Consider the following 24471-nt stretch of genomic DNA (forward strand, 5'->3'; position numbering starts at 1 on the left):
TCCCACTCTACATAATTCCTAAAAGTGACGCAAAAGTGGCGCACGGGGCTCATAAATCTGCCCATTAATACCTCATACTTCCTATCCACACAAATCACTGCACAACATACCACACAATTCCACTACATACAACGTACATCCACTCCACTCCACTCCACTCCAAAAAACATTAGTAAAAAATATTTACAACAACAATAGCCCTAATTTTTGCAAATGCGGGACCTATTACATTACAAATGCTTCTTTAACTGGTAGTTGCGTTAGGAGAGTGGTGGAGAAAGGGGGCTGGGCCTCCAACCTGTGCTCAGGAATTCCACTGGTTAGGACTTACTGGAGGTACCAGGAGGGCTTCTTGGCCCCAAAGTCCCTCAGGAGTAAAGAGGACGTCATCCCCCAACCGATAGTGTGCCAGAAGCAGAGTGGTGGAGAAAGGGGGGCATGGCCTCCGAAAACCTCTCAGCAATGCACAGTGTGATTCTTACTGGAGGTAACAGGAAGGGTAGTTGGACACCAAGGATGTCCTTGGGGGCCAAATATCCCTCCTATTACCTCCAGTAAGTCCCATACAGCAGCATTGATAAGTACTCATATCAGGCCTCGCCGCCTTTGCCCACCATTCTGCAAACTCGCTCCCTGCTGTGCTCTGGGAAGGGGGTAAAAGTCCCCTTTCGTTCTGGGGGTCCTTAGGGACCCACAGAACCCCGAGATTAGCAGTGGGCAGTGAATATTATAGTATCCAATATTAAAATAATTCTACAAAGAGCTGCAGTTCACCTAGTCGTTACTAGATGTCCCTCACGAGTCAAATGCAAATGCATTGAAATTATTTCTACGTCAAGCTGCAGTTCCACTAGTCGGTACTAGATGTCCCTCACAAGTCAAAAGCAAAAGCTTCATGAAAGGGTTTCAATGCTTTTTTGTAAATGGTGTATATCCGTTCAGTAGTTCCTGAGAAATTAGAAAAAGAAAAAGTTTCAATATCTTTGGGCGTGGTGGGTTCGCGAACCCTACGAGCACGAGCTTCATTCTCATTGGCTGCCAACATTCCAAAATAGGAAGTGCTGGCAGCCATCTTGTGACTCTGTAGAACGAGTCACAAGAAAACAGTAAAACAAAGATAAAAAACAAGAAAAGGGAGCAGGGTACAAACACCCTAACCCCCTAGGCCTGCTCAGGGGGTCTCGCAAGGACCCCAACGGACAAACCATTTTTATTTTTTAAACAGCAGAATTTGCGTTGGTGTCACGAATCCCGCCCGCCCAAAAAAATGAAGAGTGGGCTCCTGCGTTTCATTTTAATAAGGCCTTCGGGTGGGCCAGGTCCCGGGGGCATTGCAAAAAAAATAATAGCGGAGCTGATTGTGTATGGAGGGCAAGCGGCCACCCTCAGCCCCAGGATCTGCCTACTACCCAGGGCTTTTTATAAACATAATGCACGGGGGTCCCTCCCCTTCTTGCTGCCCGGACGACCACCACCTCCCCGGGGCTTTATCAATTGTAAGCAGGGGGCACACGCCCCCCCGAAGCCCCGGGGACCGCCACCTCCCCAGGGCTGTATTAATATATTTTTTTTTAAGTGTTGGGGTCAAGAGCCCCCACACGCCCCAGGGACCACCACCTCTCCGGGGCACTCTGTATGCAAATGTGGGGGTCCATTACGCCCATGGGGACCACCACCTCCTCGGGGCTTTAACAATTGTAAGCAGGGGGCACATGGCCCCCCGCAGTCCCTGAGACCGCCACCTCCTCAGGGCTGTGTTAATATATATATTTTTTTTAAGTGTAGGAGGCAAAGGCCCCCACACGCACCAGGGACCACCACCTCTGCGGGGCACTCTGTATGCAAATGTGGGGTCCATTATGCCCATGAGGATCACCACCACCCCGTGGCTTTAAACATTGGGAGGGGAGCCGCACTGCCCCCCTCCTGGAGCCCTTGATGGCCCTGGGGACCGCCACCCCGGAACACTACTGTTTGCAATGACAGGACAGGAGCCGCGTGGGAAACTCTGCTTCGCTGTGCTGAAGCGAGAGCAGGGAAACCTGCTCTTGTTTTATCGAAGCAAAGCAGAGCAGATGATTGTCAGCAACTCCCCTTGCTCAAAATCAATGCCGGCTCCATTAGGAGCCAGGGAACCAGTGGGACAGTGGGGGCATTAGGGGCGGGGCTCCCCCCATGGTCCCCAACATAAAGGGCCTGCCCTGGGGGAAGGGGTCCCCGGGGCCAGAAGTGGCCCAGGAGGTGGACCAAGCAGCCCACCTTCAATATTACATTTTTTTTAAAAAGAGGCATTGCCCCGGGGGATGGGGTCCTTGGTCCAATAGAGGCCTAAGGAGGGGGGGGGGAGGGGGCACACAGCCGCCCTCCTTAAAAAAAAAAAAATGTGGCCATGCCCGGGGCCGAACTTGGGCTTGGGAGGGGTTCCCCTTACCGTTTAAAATAAAAAGTTTAAAAAAAGGGCAGGCCCTGGGAGATGTGGTCCCCAGAGACCAGATAATATAAAAGAAAAGGTGGCCACACATCTCCCCTTGTAAACCAAGAAAAAAAGCCGGCTCCGTGCCTGAGGCCCCGCACCCTCCCTGCAGCACTCAGCAAACGTGCCCCCTGGCGCGTTGTAGGTTGGAGAACTAATTCCCCTTGAATACTGAGGGTACCTGGGGGCCAACTAGCCCACCAGGTTCCTCCAGTATGCACCACAGAGCTGCGTTGCAGAGAGGTGTTCCAAGGCTGTGCCCCTTTTTACACCTCTCTTCAATGCAACTCTGTGGCGCTTACTGGAGGTACCTGGTGGGCTAGTTGGCCCCCAGAGACTCTGAGGGCTCAAGGGGAATAAATCCCCCAATTTACAACATGCTAGGGGGCACGTTTGCACAGTGGTGCAGGGGGGGGTGGGGCCTGGCATAGCAAGTGTGCAAATGCGCCCCCTAGTACATTGCAAATTAGGGGATAAGGTCACCTTCAATCCCGAGGGTTCCTGGGGTCAACTAGCCCACCTGGTACCTCCAGTAAGTGCCACAGAGCTGTGTTGCAAAGAGGTAGTCTGAGGCCACGCCCTTTTTACACCTCTCTGCAACGCAGCTCTGTGGCGCTTACTGGAGGTACCTGGTGGGCTAGTTGGTCCCCACGGACCCTCAGGATGCAAGGGGACTTAATCCCCCAACTTAGAACACACCAGGGAGCTCCTTTGCAGAGTGCTGCGGGGAGGGGGCGGGCCTGATATAACAAGCTAGCAATCCTGCTGTGTGGGACTTACTGCAGGGAATAAAAGGGGTAGTTGGCCCCCAAGGTTGACATTTGGGGCTAACTATCCCTCCTGTTACGTCTGCTAAATCCCACACAGTGGGTTTGCTAAAAGGTGTTTGAAGGCCATTTTCTCCACCCCTCTGCCAACGTGACTGCTATGTTATAGTTAGAAATTAGCATTTAAAAAAACTTTTAAATTCACAAAAAACCCATAGGTTTCAGGCACGTTATAGTTAGAAAATAGCATTAAAAAACTGTTAAATTTCACAGAAAAAACCATAGTTTTCAGGGACGTTATAGTTATTTGGACATTTCACTCATACAAAACTTCTGATGACGTCACATATTACATAATGCATGACATGGTCAGTGACCTCACTGATCACATCGCTGATGACATCTCAAATACATATATTTATATATGTATATATGAATAGAATTTATGGAGTCAATCTACGTGAAAGTTGATATGATTGGTCTCTGTGGTGCGCTGTGGTTCACAAACGTCAGAGGTTTGAATACTCTCGATTTTGGTGTTGTGTTAGGGCAAAGAGGAGTAATTTAGACTAATGAACATTATCGGTGAGTAGTCATAGCACTTGCGTAGTGAAGTCTGGGTATTTTCAAGTTCCAGCACTTAAATATATTGCCCATCTCCAATGTTCCTGGAGTCAGAGACACAGAATATACACTCCTCCCTTATACTCTACGTAAGATCTGCTTCTTATGGTTACCCCCTCTTTTTGCTTGATGTAATGCTGTTTCTGACTAGTCTGACTCAGATTCTGCTAATCAGGACCCTATTCTCTTTGCTTTATCCCATGAATTGTTATACAATTGTGGTACAAAGGTACCCAGGGCATAGGTACTCCAGAGTTGCCCCATGGGCTGAAGCATGCATTATCCCACCTATGGGAGATCATTCAAACTATCAAAATGGGCCTGTGTAAGCTGGTGCTAGCTCTATGTAAAGGCATAGGTTTTCTTATATCTAGTGTCACTGCACTTAAAACCTATAAGTAACCCCTGCAGCAGTCCTGAAGGCAGGGTGCTCGGGTGTCAGTGTGAAGGTGCCCTTCCATGAGCAGGACACCCATACAGCCTTCGGAGTCAATTTTCCTGGGTTATAAGTGAGAGAGCCATATAACATTTAGAGGGGCACTGCGTCATTCTGCGATGACCATCTCAATGCCGGCTGCAACAAACCATGTTGTGTTTGGTATCAAATATGTTGGAAACATAGCACTGGAAAGGTCCTCCGTTAGGTCCGCAGAGATTCTGATAACAGTCTTTTAGACACAGACAGCACAACATGGCTGCTGACGCCCAGAGACACAGTTCTGCCCTCCTACTACTGAGCTGAGCTTGAGCAGGGGAAGGCAGAACAATCGGCATCCTGTCACAGAAAAATGTGACCACCTCCCAGATAGGGTTTGTATTTGGGTAGGGTGGGATTTGCTTGCCACCACAACATAGTCTGCATGCAGGGCGCACTTGGTGCCCTCCATGCATAGTCTGGTGCAAAACTGGACAAAGGACATCCTTGGGGAGGGACCCCTGAATCGTCCCTACCCTCCTTAGGGTATTTAAGGGCTTACCTGTGGGTGTGTCCCTAGGTTCATCTTGGGACAAGATACAATTCAGAAACCACTTCAATTTTGAAGGTCTGGGTACTCTGGACTTCGCTGGACTTTGCTCTGGGCATCAGTACTGCAACTGGGAGGGCTCCTGCTGCCCTTGATCTCTTTGCCCTGCTTCTCTGCTGCAATGACCATGCCTGTGCACCATAAAGGAACCTTCCAAGGCCTGTGGGCATCAAAGACACCTGAAGGAATTTCCCTTGAAGTGAAGGAGTCACTGCCTCTGCAGGGACTTCAACTAAGCGGACCGGTCTGCTGATCCTGAGCTCCTCCATACTCCAAAAGATCCTGCACCACATATGGGAATTCTACACATCCCACAAGGCCTGCCCTGTCCTCTCACCAAGTTTGAGGCCTGTATCCCTCGTCTGAGCTGCAGGAACCATACTCCTGTGCACTGGGGTAACTTGCCATTGCAAAGGCTTGTTGGCTTCTTTACACCACTATGTTTGGGCTCCAAGTTGCCCCAACCTCAAGCATCTCCAGTGACTAAAATGTTCATTCCCACCATATCACTTGCACCGCGGGCCTGCATCTCTTAGGGAGCTGCGTGAGGCCCTCTGTGACTCCAGTGCCACCGGCCTGTGGGTCCTCTCGAGGTCACCTCGGAATTCCTCTGGGCTCCCCCGATTGCTTGGGCCTTCATGAGTCCCCTACTTATGGCGAGTCTCCTGGACCTTGCTGGTCCAGACATTGCACATCTTTCAACTTCCCTTCTGGTTGCAGTTCCCAATGCTTGTTTGTGCTCCCGCCAAACACTGATCGCTCAACTCTCGATGTCTGATGTAGGAGAGCTCATGTATGGCTCCTGGTCTTCCACAGTGTCTCCTCGTCCACACAGCTGCAGTTCCAAGGCCACCATCAGCCCTCCTGCAAACCCGACATCAGTGGGCATTCCTCTTCCGTGCCTCCGGGTCACTCCTGAGTGGCATAGACTCTGTCCCCTCTGCTTGCAGGTTCTCCACATCTCTAATTCACCTTTGAGTTCTACTGGACACTTTCACTTTTCCCAGCAGTGGCAATTTCCAGAAATCTCCCATTAAGTTCGACAATGGTTTCGGACACCACTTTACAACTATGCACTCGGCCTCCCTGGTGCGGTTAACCTGGTTCCTAAGGCATCCACGGGTGGGTGGGCTCTCTAACCTTCTGTCTTCCAAGGGGTTTCTTTAGGGTTCGCTGGGAAGGGACCTTCTTCTTAAAATTTCAACCACGACTTACCCATTAACTTTTGTTGATCCAGCGGTAGTGTTATCACACTTCACGCGGCCTCCGTTGACCACTGTGTATTCTGTACTACTTACCTGTTTCTATTACAAAGTATTGTGAGTATTGTGTATATCTCCAGCTAGGAGATATCCATCGTGTTAGTGAGTGTATTATAATAAATACATATTTATATAAATACACTGTGTGGTTCTTTTTAATTTAATCCATACCTATACCATCACGCTCAAGTAAAACAAGCTGCTTTCCAATCCTTCTGCACTGAAGGCTGCTCTCCACAACTACTACTTAGAGAGGTTTTTAAGGCTGTCTAAGGCCACTAAAACCATATGGGTTGTCTGGACTGGTGCTGGGTGCCAACTTACATTTGTGTGCATCATATACCAGGCCAGCCTCTCACACACTATGTCACAGATGTGGCACACTGTATGAACCTTGCAAATCCCTTCCGTCACAACTGTCAGTCAAACACTGCATGTCCCCTGCCCATCCCATCAGTTACAGATGACAGAATCACAGACTGCATGTCCCTGCACAGCCACTCCTTTACAGATATAAGAATCACAGACTGCATGTCTCTGCACAGCTCCTCCTATACAGAGGACAGAATCACAGACTGCATGTCCCTGCACAGCCGCTCCTTTACAGATATCAGAATCACAGACTGCATGTCCCAGCACAGCCCCTCCTTTACAGATGTCAGAATCACAGACTGCATGTCCCTGCCCAGCCCCTCCTTTACAGATGTCAGAATCTCAGACTGCATGTCCCTGCACAGCCCCTCCTTTACAGATGATAGAATCACAGACTGCATGTCCCTGCACAGCCGCTCCTTTACAGGTGATAGAATCACAGACTGCATGTCCCTGCACAGCCCCTCCTTTACAGATGTCAGAATCACAGACTGCATGTCCCAGCACAGCCCCTCCTTTACAGATGACAGAATCACAGACTGCATGTCCCTGCACAGCCCCTCCTTTACAGATATCAGAATCACAGACTGCATGTCCCTGCAAAGCCCCTCCATTACAGATATCAGAATCACAGACTGCATGCCCCTGCACAGCCCCTCCTTTACAGATATCAGAATCACAGACTGCATGTCCCTGCACAGCCCCTCCTTTACAGATGTCAGAAACACTGACTGCATGTCCCTGCACAGCCCCTCCTTTACAGATGACAGAATCACAGACTGCATGTCCCTGCACAGCTCCTCCTTTACAGATGTCAGAATCACAGACTGCATGTCTTTGCACAGCCCCTCCTTTACAGATGTCAGAAACACTGACTGCATGTCCCTGCACAGCCCCTCCTTTACAGATGACAGAATCACAGACTGCATGTCCCTGCACAGCCCCTCCTTTACAGATGTCAGAATCTCAGACTGCATGTCCCTGCACAGCTCCTCCTTTACAGATATCAGAATCACAGACTGCATGTCCCTGCAGAGCCCCTCCTTTACAGATGACAGAATCTCAGACTGCATGTCCCTGCACAGCTCCTCCTTTACAGATGTCAGAATCACAGACTGCATGTCCCTGCACAGCCCCTCGTTTACAGATGTCAGAATCATAGACTGCATGTCCCTGCACAGCCCCTCCTTTACAGATGACAGAATCACAGACTGCATGTCCCTGCACAGCCCCTCCTTTAGAGATGACAGAATCACAGACTGCATGTCCCTGCACAGCCCCTCCTTTACAGATGACAGAATCTCAGACTGCATGTCCCAGCACAGCCCCTCCTTTACAGATGTCAGAATCACAGACTGCATGTCCCTGCACAGCCCCTCCTTTACAGATGACAGAATCACAGACTGCACGACCCTGCACAGCCCCTCCTTTACAGATGAGGGAATCACAGACTGCATGTCCCTGCACAGCCCCTCCTTTACAGATGACAGAATCACAGACTGCATGTCCCTGCACAGCCCCTCCTTTACAGATGACAGAATCACAGACTGCATGTCCCTGCACAGCCCCTCCTTTACGGATGACAGAATCACAAACTGCGTGTCCCTGCACAGCCCCTCCTTTACAGATGACAGAATCACAGACTGCATGTCCCTGCACAGCCCCTCCTTTACGGATGACAGAATCACAAACTGCATGTCCCAGCACAGCCCCTCCTTTACAGATGTCAGAATCACAGACTGCATGTCCCTGCACAGTTCATCCTTTACATATGACAGAATCACAGACAGCATGTCCCTGCACAGCCCCTCCTTTACAAATATCAGAATCACAGACTGCATGTCCCTGCACAGCCCCTCCTTTACAGATGTCAGAATCACAGACCGCATGTCCCTGCACAGCCCCTCCTTTACAGATGTCAGAATCACAGACTGCATGTCCCTGCACAGCCCCTCCTTTACAGATGACAGAATCACAGACTGCATGTCCCTGCACAGCCCCTCCTTTACGGATGACAGAATCACAGACTGCATGTCCCAGCACAGCCCCTCCTTTACAGATGACAGAATTACAGACTGCATGTCCCTGCACAGCCCCTCCTTTACAGATGACAGAATCACAGACTGCATGTCCCTGCACGGCCCCTCCTTTACAGATGTCAGAATCACAGACTGCATGTCCCTGTACAGCCCTTCCTTTACAGATGTCAGAATCACAGACTGCATGTCCTTGCACAGCCCCTCCTTTACAGATGACAGAATCACAGACTGCATGTCCCTGCACAGCCCCTCCTTTACGGATGACAGAATCACAGACTGCATGTCCCTGCACAGCCCCTCCTTTACAGATGACAGAATCACAGACTACATGTCCCTGCACAGCCCCTCCTTTACAGATGACAGAATCACAGACTGCATGTCCCTGCACAGCCCCTCCTTTACAGATATCAGAATCCCAGACTGCATGTCCCAGCACAGCCCCTCCTTTACAGATGACAGAATCACAGACTGCATGTCCCTGCACAGCCCCTCCTTTACGGATGACAGAATCACAGACTGCATGTCCCTGCACAGCCCCTCCTTTACAGATGTCAGAATCACAGAGTGCATGTCCCTGCACAGCCCCTCCTTTACAGATGACAGAATCACAGACTGCATGTCCCTGCACAGCCCCTCCTTTACAGATGACAGAATCACAGACTGCCTGTCCCTGCACAGCCGCTCCTTTACAGATGATAGAATCACAGACTGCATGTCCTTGCACAGCCCCTCCTTTACAGATATCAGAATCACAGACTGCATGTCCCAGCACAGCCCCTCCTTTACAGATGTCAGAATCACAGACTGCATGTCCCTGTACAGCCCTTCCTTTACAGATGTCAGAATCACAGACTGCATGTCCCTGCACAGCCCCTCCTTTACAGATGACAGAATCACAGACTGCATGTCCCTGCACAGCCCCTCCTTTACGGATGACAGAATCACAGACTGCATGTCCCAGCACAGCCCCTCCTTTACAGATGACAGAATTACAGACTGCATGTCCCTGCACAGCCCCTCCTTTACGGATGACAGAATCACAGACTCCATGTCCCTGCACAGCCCCTCCTTTACAGATGACAGAATCACAGACTGCATGTCCCTGCATGGCCCCTCCTTTACAGATGTCAGAATCACAGACTGCATGTCCCTGTACAGCCCTTCCTTTACAGATGTCATAATCACAGACTGCATGTCCCTGCACAGCCCCTCCTTTACAGATGACAGAATCACAGACTGCATGTCCCTGCACAGCACCTCCTTTACAGATGACAGAATCTCAGACTGCATGTCCCTGCACAGCTCCTCCTTTACAGATGTCAGAATCTCAGACTGCATGTCCCTGCACAGCCCCTCCTTTACAGATGACAGAATCACAAACTGCATGTCCCTGCACAGCCCCTCCTTTACAGATGACAGAATCACAGACTGCATGTCCCTGTACAGCCCTTCCTTTACAGATGTCAGAATCTCAGACTGCATGTCCCTGCACAGCCCCTCCTTTACAGATGACAGAATCACAGACTGCATGTCCCTGCACAGCCGCTCCTTTACAGATGATAGAATCACAGACTGCATGTCCTTGCACAGCCCCTCCTTTACAGATATCAGAATCACAGACTGCATGTCCCAGCACAGCCCCTCCTTTACAGATGTCAGAATCACAGACTGCATGTCCCTGTACAGCCCTTCCTTTACAGATGTCAGAATCACAGACTGCATGTCCCTGCACAGCCCCTCCTTTACAGATGACAGAATCACAGACTGCATGTCCCTGCACAGCCCCTCCTTTACGGATGACAGAATCACAGACTGCATGTCCCAGCACAGCCCCTCCTTTACAGATGACAGAATTACAGACTGCATGTCCCTGCACAGCCCCTCCTTTACGGATGACAGAATTACAGACTGCATGTCCCGGCACAGCTCCTCCTTTACAGATGTAAGAATCACAGACTGCATGTCCCGGCACAGCCCCTCCTTTACAGATGACAGAATCACAGACTGCATGTCCCTGCGCAGCTCCTCCTTTACAGATGTCAGAATCAAACTGCATGTCCCTGCACATCCCCTCCTTTACGGAGCTCAGTTTCATAGACTGTGCATATTCTAAACATGCCCTTGTTTAAAGGTGTTGGAGTCACAGACTGTGCATTCCCTCTGCTAGAGATGTCAGCGTTACAGACTGTACGTGACTTGCATGCCCGAGAACTTACCCTGCACACCGGACTACACATACTCTCTGTTACAGATGTTACAGTCACAGACTGCACCTACCATGCACATACTCTCTGTTACAGATGTTACCGTCACAGACTGCACCTACCATGCACATACTCTCTGTTATAGATGTTACCATCACAGACTGCATCTACCCTGCATATGACCTGTGTAACAGATATCAGAGTCCATACACACTCTTGTACATACCTTCCACCTCCCCTTTGTTGCAGATGTCAGAGTCACAGCATGTTCTGCTGACCAGGAAAGAGAACCCAGAGTTGTGGTAGTGATAGTCTCTTCCACAGGATGCTTGTGTGGAGGAATGCAGGCAGTCCTTGAACGCAGTTACAACAACATCATCCCCTGTCGGCACAAATACAAGTTTTGATTAAACAAAAAAAAAATCTCAGTATGGGTTCCTGAGCAGACATGGTTACCCTGAAGGAGTCTGGGTGAAACAACCAAACCAAGAAAAAGTAACAGTTTAATGTGTTAAAATAGCTTTATTTCAGTGTTTATGCACCAATTGTCATTTTAAATAAAGACAAATATCCCTCCTAAAAAATGTTTATGGGGTGTCACACTTTGCCCCCACCACTGTGATGATTACTCAAATATTTTGCTAATTTTGAACTCAAATGCTTTTATAACTTTTTCCACACTTCTAAACCACTTTCATTAGCTCTCAGTAGATTTCCAACCCATCATATTATGCTAACTGTGCCACTCCATACAAAAGAAGCCTGTCTTATGCAAATCAGGACTGACCTGATACCCATGAGAACAATCCATCTTGAAGTACAAGGCCAGGCCCTCTCCAGAAGGGAACCCAAACCCCACAGACCTGTTACACCATTATCAGGCCTCAGAGCGTAGCTCAGGGGCCTGTGGCACCGCACGCAAGGGACCCCGGTAAGAAGGTATGTCAGCCTATACATTGTACCCAATCGGTGTACAACATTTACAACGCAACTTTTACCCCACAGTGCCTTTACGAGGCAACTTTTACAACGCAAACCATTACAACGCATTGCGCTGGGGGGCGCTCTATGATAGGGAATATATTTAATTTACTATCCAACACCTTCCCTACTATCCCTAGGGACTGGAGTTGGAATAGTAAATTAAATAAATCACTATCCAGCGCCTAAAAGCACTATGCGTTGTAATGGTATTCGTTGTAAATACCGCGTTGTAAAGGCATGCGATGTAAAAGTATGCGTTGTAACGTCATACATCCTACCCAATCAGTCGCTGCCATGTAGGTACAACAGAAGAGCTTCTGAGTGTCACAGAGGCACCCTACAACCAACTTGTAAATGCTGCAACCTGCAGTGTCCTCCTAAGAAGTATCTTGGCTCCCAGAATGCCCAGGACAGTCAGGTTACAGGTATGTGGCGTGTGACACTCACCCACTGTGTTGTTCTCCAGCCCTGTGACGCAGTGAGTGACGTCAGGAGAGCATTGCTTGAAGATCCCTGAGCATTGGGTGGTGCCGGTAGCAAGACACGTCTCGCAAAGTAGGCAATCTGCGGGAAAAGAAACGCAATCTAGAGATCTGAGCAAAACTGTGCTTTTCATTCACACATTGAGAAATACATGTAATAAAACAAGTATGGTGTGGAAGAGAAGAAAGTTCTGGTACCCAGGAGTACAACATATGACAGAAAATAGGTAATGTATCAGAGAGTTCCAGTTGTTTGGAGAGTAGAAAAATGAAGTAATGAAAACATAAAACGGTGCTTAGGGAGAGACGAGAAAAAACTGAGGCAGAACGAAGATTGTAACCGAATGAGACAGAAAGAGACCGATAAAAACACACAAATGGCTAGACCCAGGCACAGAGAGACAGACGTAGACAAATAGAAAGAGATAAGAACAAATGAAAAGATCTAGAGATAACTAAAGAATTGACACAACCACATTTGATGAGCTCGGGGGGTTGTGTCAAAGAGAGAGAGAAATCAGAACAGCACCATTTTGACAAGATATGGGGCCTCATTTATGAGGCTGTGCGTCACTTTTACGCCGCCGCTGCGTCACTTTTACGCCGCCGGTGCGTAGATGCGTCACTTTGTAAACCCCTGCGCCACATTATACCTGCGTCAGGTATAACGTATGCAGGGGGGGTATTGACGCAAGAAAGGGTCATGGAAGTGACGCAGTGAAATCTATGAGATTTCACTGTGCCACTTCTAGGACGCAAATGCGTCAATATCTTACGCCTGCCTCACAGCAGGCGTAAGACTGACGCAAGCCCTTTCACGTGGGACTTGCCCCATGTGAAAGGACGCATTGCTGGAGTTGCGTCACTTTTGTGACACACTCCAGCAATGCGTCACTTTTGCTCATACAGATACGTCAGAAATACTGACGTATCTGTAACTCCTTGCGCCATGATGCGTCATACTGTAAATATGACGCATCATTGGTGTCGCAAGGAGGGCGCAGTGAAAAGTGACGCATCGCTGTTTTCACGCAGCGATGCGTCACTTTTCATAAATGAGGACCCTTGTGTTTTTCTCTCTGTCTGTGCTGGGGCGCTTTAGTCTGCCTTGTGCTAGGCACTATGGTGCAATGCCGTCTCTGTAATGTACTGCATAGGCTTTGGCCTGGAAGTGTACCCGTCCACTATACACTACTGTGCTTACAGTTAATTTTAAAATGTTGTTCATTAGAGCACATATGGAAAGTTTGGAGAAAAAAAGGAGCTTATTTACAAGCGCCTTGCGCCACTTTTACGTCATTTTTAACATGCGAAAAGTGATGTACGTGTGGCACAAGGGGCTTGTAAATAAGGCCCAAAATATTTGGAGTGATGCATGTACAATGCAAAGGCTTCAGTAATATTTACACAGCCTGATTTCACAGCATTGCACGGATTATTCATAGAAATGAAAAGCAAGGCAGCTGCTTGCGCTGCGTTATGTTACATTTCAACTCGGGAGTCGATACATGATTGGAGCAGGGGCTTTCCCGTGAATTCTGCCATGGATTTTGCTTCATATGATTGGAGCATGGGCTTTCCCATGAATTCTACCATGGATTTTGCTGCATTTGATTGGAGCAGGGGCTTTCCCATGAATTCTACCATGGATTTTGCTGCATTTGATTGGAGCACGGGCTTTCCCATGAATTCTGCCATGGATTTCGCCTCATTTGATTGGAGCATGGGCTTTCCCATGAATTCTGCCATGGATTTTGCTGCATTTGATTGGAGCAGGGGCTTTCCCATGAATTCTGCCATGGATTTTGCTTCATTTGTTTGGAGCATGGGCTTTCCCGTGAATTCTGCCATGGATTTTGCTTCATTTGATTGGAGCAGGGGCTTTCCCATGAATTCTGCCATGCATTTTGCTTCATTTGATTGGAGCAGGGGCTTTTCCATGAATTTTGCCATGGATTTTGCTTCATTTGATTGGAGCACGGGCTTTCCCATGAATTCTGCCATGGATTTTGCTTCATTTGATTGGAGCATGGGCTTTCCTATGAATTCTGCCATGGATTTTCCTTCATTTGATTGGAGCACGGGCTTTCCCATGAATTCTGCCATGGATTTTGCTTCATTTGATTGGAGCAGGGGCTTTCCCATGAATTCTGCCATGGATTTTGCTTCATTTGATTGGAGCAGGGGCTTTCCCATGAATTCTGCCATGGATTTTGCTGCATTTGATTGGAGCATGGGCGTTCCCATGAATTCTGCCATGGATTTTGCTTCATTTGATTGGAGAATGGGCTTTCCCATGAATTCTGCCATGGATTTTGCTTCATTTGATTGGAGCAGGGGCTCTCCCATGAATTCTACCATGGATTTTGCTTCACTTGATTGGAGCATGGGCTTTCCCATGAATTCTGCCATGGATTTTGCTGCATTTGATTGGAGCAGGGGCTTTCCCATGAATTCTACCATGGATTTCGCCTCATTTGATTGGAGAATGGGCTTTCCCATGAATTCTGCCATGGATTTTGCTTCATTTGATTGGAGAATGGGCTTTCCCATGAATTCTGCCATGGATTTTGCTTCATTTGATTGGAGCAGGGGCTCTCCCATGAATTCTACCATGGATTTTGCTTCACTTGATTGGAGCATGGGCTTTCCCATGAATTCTGCCATGGATTTTGCTGCATTTGATTGGAGCAGGGGCTTTCCCATGAATTCTACCATGGATTTCGCCTCATTTGATTGGAGCAGGGGCTTTCCCATGAATTCTGCCATGGATTTTGCTGCATTTGATTGGAGCACGGGCTTTCCCATGGATTCTGCCATGGATTTCGCCTCATTTGATTGGAGCAGGGGCTTTCCCATGAATTCTGCCATGGATTTTGCTGCATTTGATTGGAGCAGGGGCTTTCCCATGAATTCTACCATGGATTTCGCCTCATTTGATTGGAGCAGGGGCTTTCCCATGAATTCTGCCATGGATTTTGCTGCATTTGATTGGAGCACGGGCTTTCCCATGGATTCTGCCATGGATTTCGCCTCATTTGATTGGAGCAGGGGCTTTCCCATGAATTCTGCCATGGATTTTGCTGCATTTGATTGGAGCACGGGCTTTCCCATGGATTCTGCCATGGATTTTGCTTCATTTGATTGGAGCAGGGGCTTTCCCATGAATTCTGCCATGGATTTTGCTGCATTTGATTGGAGCATGGGCTTTCCCATGAATTCTACCATGGATTTTGCTGCATTTGATTGGAGCAGGGGCTTTCCCATGAATTCTGCCATGGATTTTGCTTCATTTGATTGGAGCATGGGCTTTCCCGTGGATTCTGCCATGGATTTTGCTTCATTTGATTGGAGCAGGGGCTTTCCCGTGAATTCTGCAATGGATTTTGCTTCATTTGATTGGAGCATGGGCTTTCCCGTGGATTCTGCCATGGATTTTGCTTCATTTGATTGGAGCAGGGGCTTTCCCGTGAATTCTGCCATGGATTTTGCTTCATTTGATTGGAGCAGGGGCTTTCCCGTGAATTCTGCCATGGATTTTGCTTCATTTGATTGGAGCAGGGGCTTTCCCGTGAATTCTGCCATGGATTTCGCCTCATTTGATTGGAGCAGGGGCTTTCCCGTGAATTCTGCCATGGATTTCGCCTCATTTGATTGGAGCAGGGGCTTTCTTTGATTGGAGCAGGGGCTTTCCCATGAATTCTGCCATGGATTTTGCTTCATTTGATAGGAGCAGGGGCTTTCCCGTGAATTCTGCCATGGATTTTGCTTCATTTGATTGGAGCAGGGGCTTTCCCGTGAATTCTGCCATGGATTTTGCTTCATTTGATTGGAGCAGGGGCTTTCCCGTGAATTCTGCCATGGATTTTGCTTCATTTGATTGGAGCATGGGCGTTCCCGTGAATTCTGCCATGGATTTTGCTTCATTTGATTGGAGCAGGGGCTCTCCCATGAATTCTGCCATGGATTTTGCTTCATTTGATTGGAGCAGGGGCTTTCCCATGAATTCTGCCATGGATTTTGCTTCATTTGATTGGAGCATGGGCTTTCCCATGAATTCTGCCATGGATTTTGCTTCATTTGATTGGAGCAGGGGCTTTCCCATGAATTCTGGCATGGATTTCGCCTCATTTGATTGGAGCTGGGGCTTTCCCATGAATTCTGCCATGGATTTTGCTTCATTTGATTGGAGCATGGGCTTTCCCATGAATTCTGCCATGGATTTTGCTTCATTTGATTGGAGCAGGGGCTTTCCCATGAATTCTGGCATGGATTTCGCCTCATTTGATTGGAGCTGGGGCTTTCCCATGAATTCTGCCATGGATTTTGCTTCATTTGATTGGAGCAGGGGCTTTCCCATGAATTCTGCCATGGATTTTGCTTCATTTGATTGGAGCAGGGGCTTTCCCATGAATTCTGCCATGGATTTTGCTTCATTTGAATAGAGCAGGGGCTTTCCCATGAATTCTGCCATGGATTTTGCTTCATTTGATTGGAGCAGGGGCTTTCCCATGAATTCTACCATGGATTTTGCTTCATTTGATTGGAGCATGGGCTTTCCCGTGAATTCTGCCATGGATTTTGCTTCATTTGATTGGAGCAGGGGCGTTCCCATGAATTCTGCCATGGATTTTGCTTCATTTGATTGGAGCATGGGCTTTCCCGTGAATTCTGCCATGGATTTTGCTTCATTTGATTGGAGCATGGGCTTTCCCATGAATTCTGCCATGGATTTTACTTCATTTGATTGGAGCAGGGGCTTTCCCATGAATTCTGCCATGGATTTCGCCTCATTTGATTGGAGCTGGGGCTTTCCCATGAATTCTGCCATGGATTTTGCTTCATTTGATTGGAGCAGGGGCTTTCCCATGAATTCTGCCATGGATTTTGCTTCATTTGATTGGAGCAGGGGCTTTCCCATGAATTCTGCCATGGATTTTGCTTCATTTGAATAGAGCAGGGGCTTTCCCATGAATTCTGCCATGGATTTTGCTTCATTTGATTGGAGCAGGGGCTTTCCCAAGAATTCTATTATGGATTTTGCTTCATTTGATTGGAGCATGGGCTTTCCCGTGAATTCTGCCATGGATTTTGCTTCATTTGATTGGAGCAGGGGCGTTCCCATGAATTCTGCCATGGATTTTGCTTCATTTGATTGGAGCAGGGGCTTTCCCGTGAATTCTGCCATGGATTTTGCTTCATTTGATTGGAGCATGGGCTTTCCCATGAATTCTGCATGGATTTTGCTTCATTTGATTGGAGCAGGGGCTTTCCCATGAATTCTGCCATGGATTTCGCCTCATTTGATTGGAGCAGGGGCTTTCCCATGAATTCTGCCATGGATTTTGCTTCATTTGATTGGAGCAGGGGCTTTCCCATGAATTCTGCCATGGATTTTGCTTCATTTGATTGGAGCAGGGGCTTTCCCATGAATTCTGCCATGGATTTTGCTTCATTTGAATAGAGCAGGGGCTTTCCCATGGATTCTGCCATGGATTTTGCTTCATTTGATTGGAGCATGGGCTTTCCCATGAATTCTGCCATGGATTTTGCTTCATTTGATTGGAGCACGGGCTTTCCCATGAATTCTGCCATGGATTTTGCTTCATTTGATTGGAGCAGGGGCTTTCCCATGAATTCTGCCATGGATTTTGCTTCATTTGATTGGAGCAGGGGCTTTCCCATGAATTCTGCCATTGATTTTGCTTCATTTGTTTGGAGCATGGGCTTTCCCATGAATTCTGCCATGGATTTTGCTTCATTTGTCTGCCATGGATTTTGCTTCATTTGATTGGAGCACGGGCTTTCCCATGAATTCTGCCATGGATTTTGCTTCATTTGATTGGAGCAGGGGCTTTCCCATGAATTCTGCCATGGATTTTGCTTCATTTGATTGGAGCAGGGGCTTTCCCATGAATTCTGCCATGGATTTTGCTTCATTTGTTTGGAGCATGGGCTTTCCCATGAATTCTGCCATGGATTTTGCTTCATTTGATTGGAGCAGGGGCTTTCCCATGAATTCTACCATGGATTTTGCTGCATTTGATTGGAGCATGGGCTTTCCCGTGAATTCTGCCATGGATTTTGCTTCATTTGATTGGAGCATGGGCTTTCCCGTGAATTCTGCCATGGATTTCGCCTCATTTGATTGGAGCAGGGGCTTTCCCGTGAATTCTGCCATGGATTTTGCTTCATTTGATTGGAGCAGGTGCTTTCCCATGGATTCTGCCATGGATTTTGCTTCATTTGATTGGAGCAGGGGCTTTCCCGTGTATTCTGCCATGGATTTTGCTTCATTTGTTTGGAGCAGGGGCTTTCCCATGAATTTTGCCATGGATTTTGCTTCATTTGATTGGAGCAGGGGCTTTCCCATGAATTCTGCCATGGATTTTGCTGCATTTGAATAGAGCAGGGGCTTTCCCGTGAATTCTGCCATGGATTTTGCTTCATTTGATTGGAGCATGGGCTTTCCCATGAATTCTGCCATGGATTTTGCTTCATTTGATTGGAGCACGGGCTTTCCCATGAATTCTGCCATGGATTTCGCCTCATTTGATTGGAGCATGGGCTTTCCCATGAATTCTGCCATGGATTTTGCTTCATTTGATTGGAGCAGGGGCTTTCCCATGAATTCTGCCATGGATTTTGCTGCATTTGAATAGAGCAGGGGCTTTCCCGTGAATTCTGCCATGGATTTTGCTTCATTTGATTGGAGCATGGGCTTTCCCATGAATTCTGCCATGGATTTTGCTTCATTTGATTGGAGGTACGGGCTTTCCCATGAATTCTGCCATGGATTTCGCCTCATTTGATTGGAGCATGGGCTTTCCCATGAATTCTGCCATGGATTTTGCTTCATTTGATTGGAGCAGGGGCTTTCCCATGAATTTTGCCATGGATTTTGCTTCATTTGATTGGAGCAGGGGCTTTCCCATGAATTCTGCCATGGATTTTGCTGCATTTGAATAGAGCAGGGGTTTCCCGTGAATTCTGCCATGGATTTTGCTTCATTTGATTGGAGCATGGGCTTTCCCATGAATTCTGCCATGGATTTTGCTTCATTTGATTGGAGCTGGGGCTTTCCCATGAATTCTGCCATGGATTTTGCTTCATTTGATTGGAGCATGGGCGTTCCCATGAATTCTGCCTTGGATTTTGCTGCACATCCAAATCTTGTAAGAGTTGTGAACCTGGGACTGTGCTGAAATGCTACGCCTTGCCAAGCAAGGCAGATTGTGGAGAGATATCTTTATTTCTCTTTGTTATTTCCTCTTTTCATATGTGCTGCATTCTGCAGCACGCACAGAAATAGGAAAACGCCCCTAAAGATTTCTTTTGTGCAGGAAGGTGATGCTTCCAGCACCAAAACAATCCTGCCAAGAATGCACTGTAAGTGCTCGTGCATTTCCTTCTGAGACTCACTGAGGCCAGAAGGGAGCGCTGCAGTGAGAGGGTCTGGTGACATGGCTGGCTCTGTTATTTCTCTGTTACCAGCAGCCAACCTTCATCTTACAGTCAACATTCAGGCAAACATATTGTGTTCATCTAATGGTCACCATGACAACCGGTGCCCTGAAGATGATTGTGATCATTTTCTGATGCACCTCTTACATTGTGTATAATAATTAACATGTATTAACGCAGTCCAAAGGTGCTCGGTTTCTCTGAGGTCATTAGATTGCATTTTCATAGGAAGGCAGCAGGACGAGCCCCAAGGTACAGAACTCAAAACCGTAGCCAGGTCCAGCCTGGGTGAACCGCAAGCAGAACCTAAGGGACAGTTCAACACACCCTAAAGAATACAAGTTATTTCAATTAATATAACCTATCGCCCCTCCTAGAGTTTGTGGTAAGGGAGGGGGGCCCTGGCATTTACAGGTTGACTAAAAATGAGCTAAAGAATGAACAATAGAGGGAAAGACAGAAACAAGGGAAAAGGGCAATGATATGATAGAAGATAAAGACAGCCGGGGACATTTAAACTTACAGCAGATTTCTGGAATGAATTAAGCTCTGTCCTGATCATTACTCTCTTAATATCTATGTGCGCCTTTGTGTATTCTCAAAACAATCAAAACTGTACACGTTTATGACTATCTTACCTCCAGTTATCAGTGCCTGGAGCATGGCCACAGCTGCAAGAAAGGCCTTCATGGGGCTAGAAGAGTAAGGTGTAGGGTGATGGAGTCTCTGACCTGGATCACTTGCTGGGTCTTCTGCACATCTCATGCTCGGGGCGTGCCTTTTATACTCTCACAGAAGGGGTGGGGCTAGGGATACCTGAGTTATGTTCACAGGATGTGGCTGAACTCTTTGGGTCCGATTCACAGAATGAACTTAAGACTCAATCCTAAACTTACTACTATTTTGGTATTCACAGAATGCACTTACTACTTTTGGTATTCACAGAAGTTAGGATTTTGTCTTAAGACAAACTTAAGTCAGACTTAAGCCAGACTTAAGACAGACTTAAGACAGACTTAAGTTAGGATTTTGTCTTAAGTCTGTCTTAAGTATGTCTTAAGTCTGGCTTAAGTCTGGCTTAAGTTTGTCTTCAGACAAAATCCTAACTTCTGTGAATACCAAAAGTAGTAAGTTCATTCTGTGAATAGCAAAATAGTAGTAAGTTTAGGATTGAGTCTTAAGTTCCTTCCGTGAATCGGGCCCTTTGTGTGTAATGGGAGCCCTTCTCTGGTTGTTGGTATCATCCCTTAGAACGAGATTGAAATAAACTGTAGGAAACGATTTACTGCAGATGTGTTGAGTAAATACCAAATTGTACTGAGGCCATGATTAGAAGTGAGCAGCTCAATTCCAATCCAACAATCATATACAAATATATGAAGGAGTCATAATTATGCATAATCTACTTAGGGGTATTTACCACGTGGGGGAGCATTTTCTACGTCAATCAATCAGTTAATCAATCAGTCAGGCATTGATAAAGCACAGCAAATCACGTGTAAGGGTCTTGAGGTGTTGGAGATATTGACTGCTGCCTGGGAGTTGCTCATTTGCACAGGGAGGTCTTTTCTGAATTGCCGGAGTGGTCCGCAGGTGCAGGGGAAGGTTTGTCCATGTCTTGCCCACCAGGTGCGATAAATATATTCCTCTGTTTTTGCTTCAGCAGATTCGGGGGCGGTCTGTGACGAACAGTAAAGTAGATATAAGGTATCTGTGCGGCTGGGGGAGGCCAGGTGTTTTAGATCCGTGCTGGTCCTTCGTTGTGCAGCGCTTTGTATGAGTGGGTCGGCATATTTCACTGGCATCTCTTCTTGATCAGGAGGCAGTGTCATTTCTTGAGGTGGAGTGTGATGTGGGTCATCTGGGGATGAGTCTTGCCACTGAGTTTTACATTGGCTGAAGCCTCTTCAGGAGACGTTCAATGATTCCTACATAAAGTGTGTTTTCATAGCCCAGTTTGCTAGTGATGAAGACATGCGTGAATGTCCTTCTGGTGTTGAATGGGAGCCACAGGAAGATCTTGCGGAGTTTGAGAAGGGTGTGGAAGCTGGCGGATCAGACTGCGTAGACCTGGTTGTTCGTGCATAGCTTTCTGTCCAGTATGATGCAGAGCAATGCGGGCGTGGTCTGTCAGGACAGGGGAGGGCCGAGATCCGTGGGCCACCAAGCATTGTTTCATGGCGAGTTGTTGTTCCTAAGGATGAGGACTTCTGTCTTGTCTGTGTTGAGTTTGAGACAGCTGCCCTTCATCTAGTCAGCAACATACATCGGGCATCTGTGGAAGCTGGCTCTGGTGGTAAAGGGGTCTTTGGACAACGAGAGGATGAGCTGGTTGCGGTCAGTGTAGGAGATAATGTCGAATCGGATCAATCTGATGGTGTAGGCCTGGGGGGTTGTGTAGATGTTGAATAGGGTGGGACTCAGAGATGATGCTCGGGTGACTCTGCAGATGACTTTCTTGGGCTCTGATGTGAACGCTGCAAGATGGATCCTCTGGCTTCTTCCAATGAGGTATGAGGCGATCCAATGTGGGGGAGTCTGTTGATCAGGATGCGATGGGAGATGGTGTCAAAAGTGGCTAACAGGTACAGGAGGATGAGGGCTGCCATTTAACCACAGTCCTGGATGGCTGCAATCAGGGCTGTGGTTGCGTTTGTTGCATAGGGTAATTATCGCAACTCTGTCACTTATTCAAGAAAAATGTCCCAAGAACAAGCAAAAATGAAGAGTTTGGGCTCATAAATACTGCTTTTACATGTGTGGCTACAATACAAGGACCAACTCCAGGATAAAGAGGTACTTACCACACCCAGGAAGTACTGCACCCTGGATATCTTTGTCCGGTTATTTTTTTGTGTGGTAAATACCTAATCCCATTCCATCATACTATCTCTTGTGCTTTCTGCTAAATATGCTGCAGATTCTTCTTTTTGTATATTATATCATTCATAAATTCATAAGTTTTGAGTAAATGTGCAAAGTGGAATTCTACAATCGGTAACCTGAGGCTCACTAAATCATTTAACAGTCAGTCAGTCAAACAAGCTTTATTGTCGGTTAGAAACCATAAAAGCAGAACACATTGGTAAATTTACAGTTTGGCCAACACTAAAACCATTAAAAACATTATATACACAATAAAAATAAAAGAATATATAGGCATGAAAAATTAAAAAAGGTGGGTAAATACAGACATAATATGGGTAATTGTGTGTTACAGATCCCAAGTAAATTCAAGCGGGTGTGAAATCAATTAGGGCAAGATGCGATTTAGTTTTGTCTCCTCTAGTACACCACATCGAAAACAGGTATCTAGAGGTTGCGAACACAACCAAAGCAGAGGAATCATATTTTAGCAATCTAAACACCTCTCTATAGTCCCTAAAACCCTAAGACTTACATAACCGCAAGATCCATTTTGCTCTAGCCTGGGAGTACAGGGGGCAGAAGAGCAGAACGTGCAGATCTGTCTCTGCGGCCTGTTCGCACCCCGGGCATAGGCTTAATGCGTGTTGAGCCATAAACCACTTATTTGTTACAGCCCTCACGGGAAGACAATCTTGCCTAAATTGGACGTATAGTTTCTTCGCCAGAGGGGGCTGGATGTTATCCAAGAATTTCTCAAAAAGGTACACATCCTTTATTTCTAAAAAACTTCTTGTGAGCCTACCAAGGGATGGTTTCACTACCAACTGGTCCAAATGGAATTGGTTAAGCACTTTAGCCAGTAATTTCCTATGTATCGAGAGGGAGGAAGAATCCGGAGTAAGCCACCAGTCCCCCCTCCCCAGGTCTTGGCAAAGCTGTTTTACGTGCTTAAACCAAGGGATTTTTCCCACCCCTCTTAGCGTCAGAAGGTAAGTTAATTCCCGGTAGCTAGAGAGCTCGGGTGTTGCCCAAAGCCTCCTCCAATAAAATAAAGGTCGATTAGGGATGACTTCATGTAGCGGGACCAACCCCAGGTCAAGCCGAAGTGGAATCAGGGGAGTGCTCTGTGGGAGTCTCATTAGACGCCTCATAAAACTATTCTCCGTAATGGAGAGCGTCGTGGCATTAGCATGGCCCCAGAGTTTAACCCCACAGAGCGCCCCCCCCTCTCGCCTGAGCTTTGTAAATTTCTAACGGTGGTCCCAGAGTTTTAGACGAGCACTCATTATGGACCCTGAGGATACCTCCAATAGATTGGGACAACTTCATGCTAGCCTTAGCTATATGGGTCCCCCATTCCATCTTATCATTCAGAGTTACCCCTAAGTATTCGAAGGTGGAAACTCTTTCGAGTGCAATGCCATCCATATGGGGGAGGGGACAGATGGGTGATTTGGAATTAAAAAACATAAATTTTGTTTTAGAGAGGGTAATCTCCAAATTTCTGAGTCGACAGAAGGAGCAAAAAGCCTCCAATGTCCGCTGGATACCCGAGGAAGATTTTGATAATAAAAGGGTATCATCAGCAAACATTAGGGCTGGGATATTTCGGGATGGCAGGCTAGGGGAGTCTAAACCCTTTGTACCCAAAAGATGTTTAATCAGGCCATTTAAAAAGAGGGAAAAGAGCGTGGGGGCTAAGACGCACCCCTGCCTCACGCCCTTTTCCACCGGAAATGCGGCCGATAGCTCTCCGACCCTCCCAAACCTTACCCTTGCAAAGGTATCTTGGTGTAACCGTCTGAAGAGATGGCATTAGTAAGCTGGGGCACCCATTTCCAGTAGAACTGCCCATAGCTTCTCCATCTGGACCAGGTCAAAGGCAGATCTAAGATCTACAAAGATCA

The 24471-nt window shown here is 47.3% G+C and overlaps 1 protein-coding gene across 1 annotated transcript in view; it reads right to left on the reverse strand.

Moving 5' to 3' along the window:
* Positions 1–20425, reverse strand: part of LOC144767890 (phospholipase A2 inhibitor and Ly6/PLAUR domain-containing protein-like) — a 108981-nt gene extending 88556 nt beyond the window's left edge. The window contains exons 1-3 of the mRNA XM_078651240.1: positions 20335–20425; positions 12198–12314; positions 10993–11148 (exon numbers count right to left, since the gene is read on the reverse strand). Coding sequence (XP_078507366.1) covers positions 10993–11148; positions 12198–12314; positions 20335–20386 — 325 coding nt within the window. The 5' untranslated portion in view covers positions 20387–20425. The remainder of the gene's footprint in view (positions 1–10992; positions 11149–12197; positions 12315–20334) is intronic.
* Between the last annotated feature and the right edge of the window lie 4046 nt (positions 20426–24471).

This window comes from Lissotriton helveticus, chromosome 7 (assembly GCF_964261635.1).
Source record: "Lissotriton helveticus chromosome 7, aLisHel1.1, whole genome shotgun sequence".
NCBI classification, from domain to species: domain Eukaryota; kingdom Metazoa; phylum Chordata; class Amphibia; order Caudata; family Salamandridae; genus Lissotriton; species Lissotriton helveticus.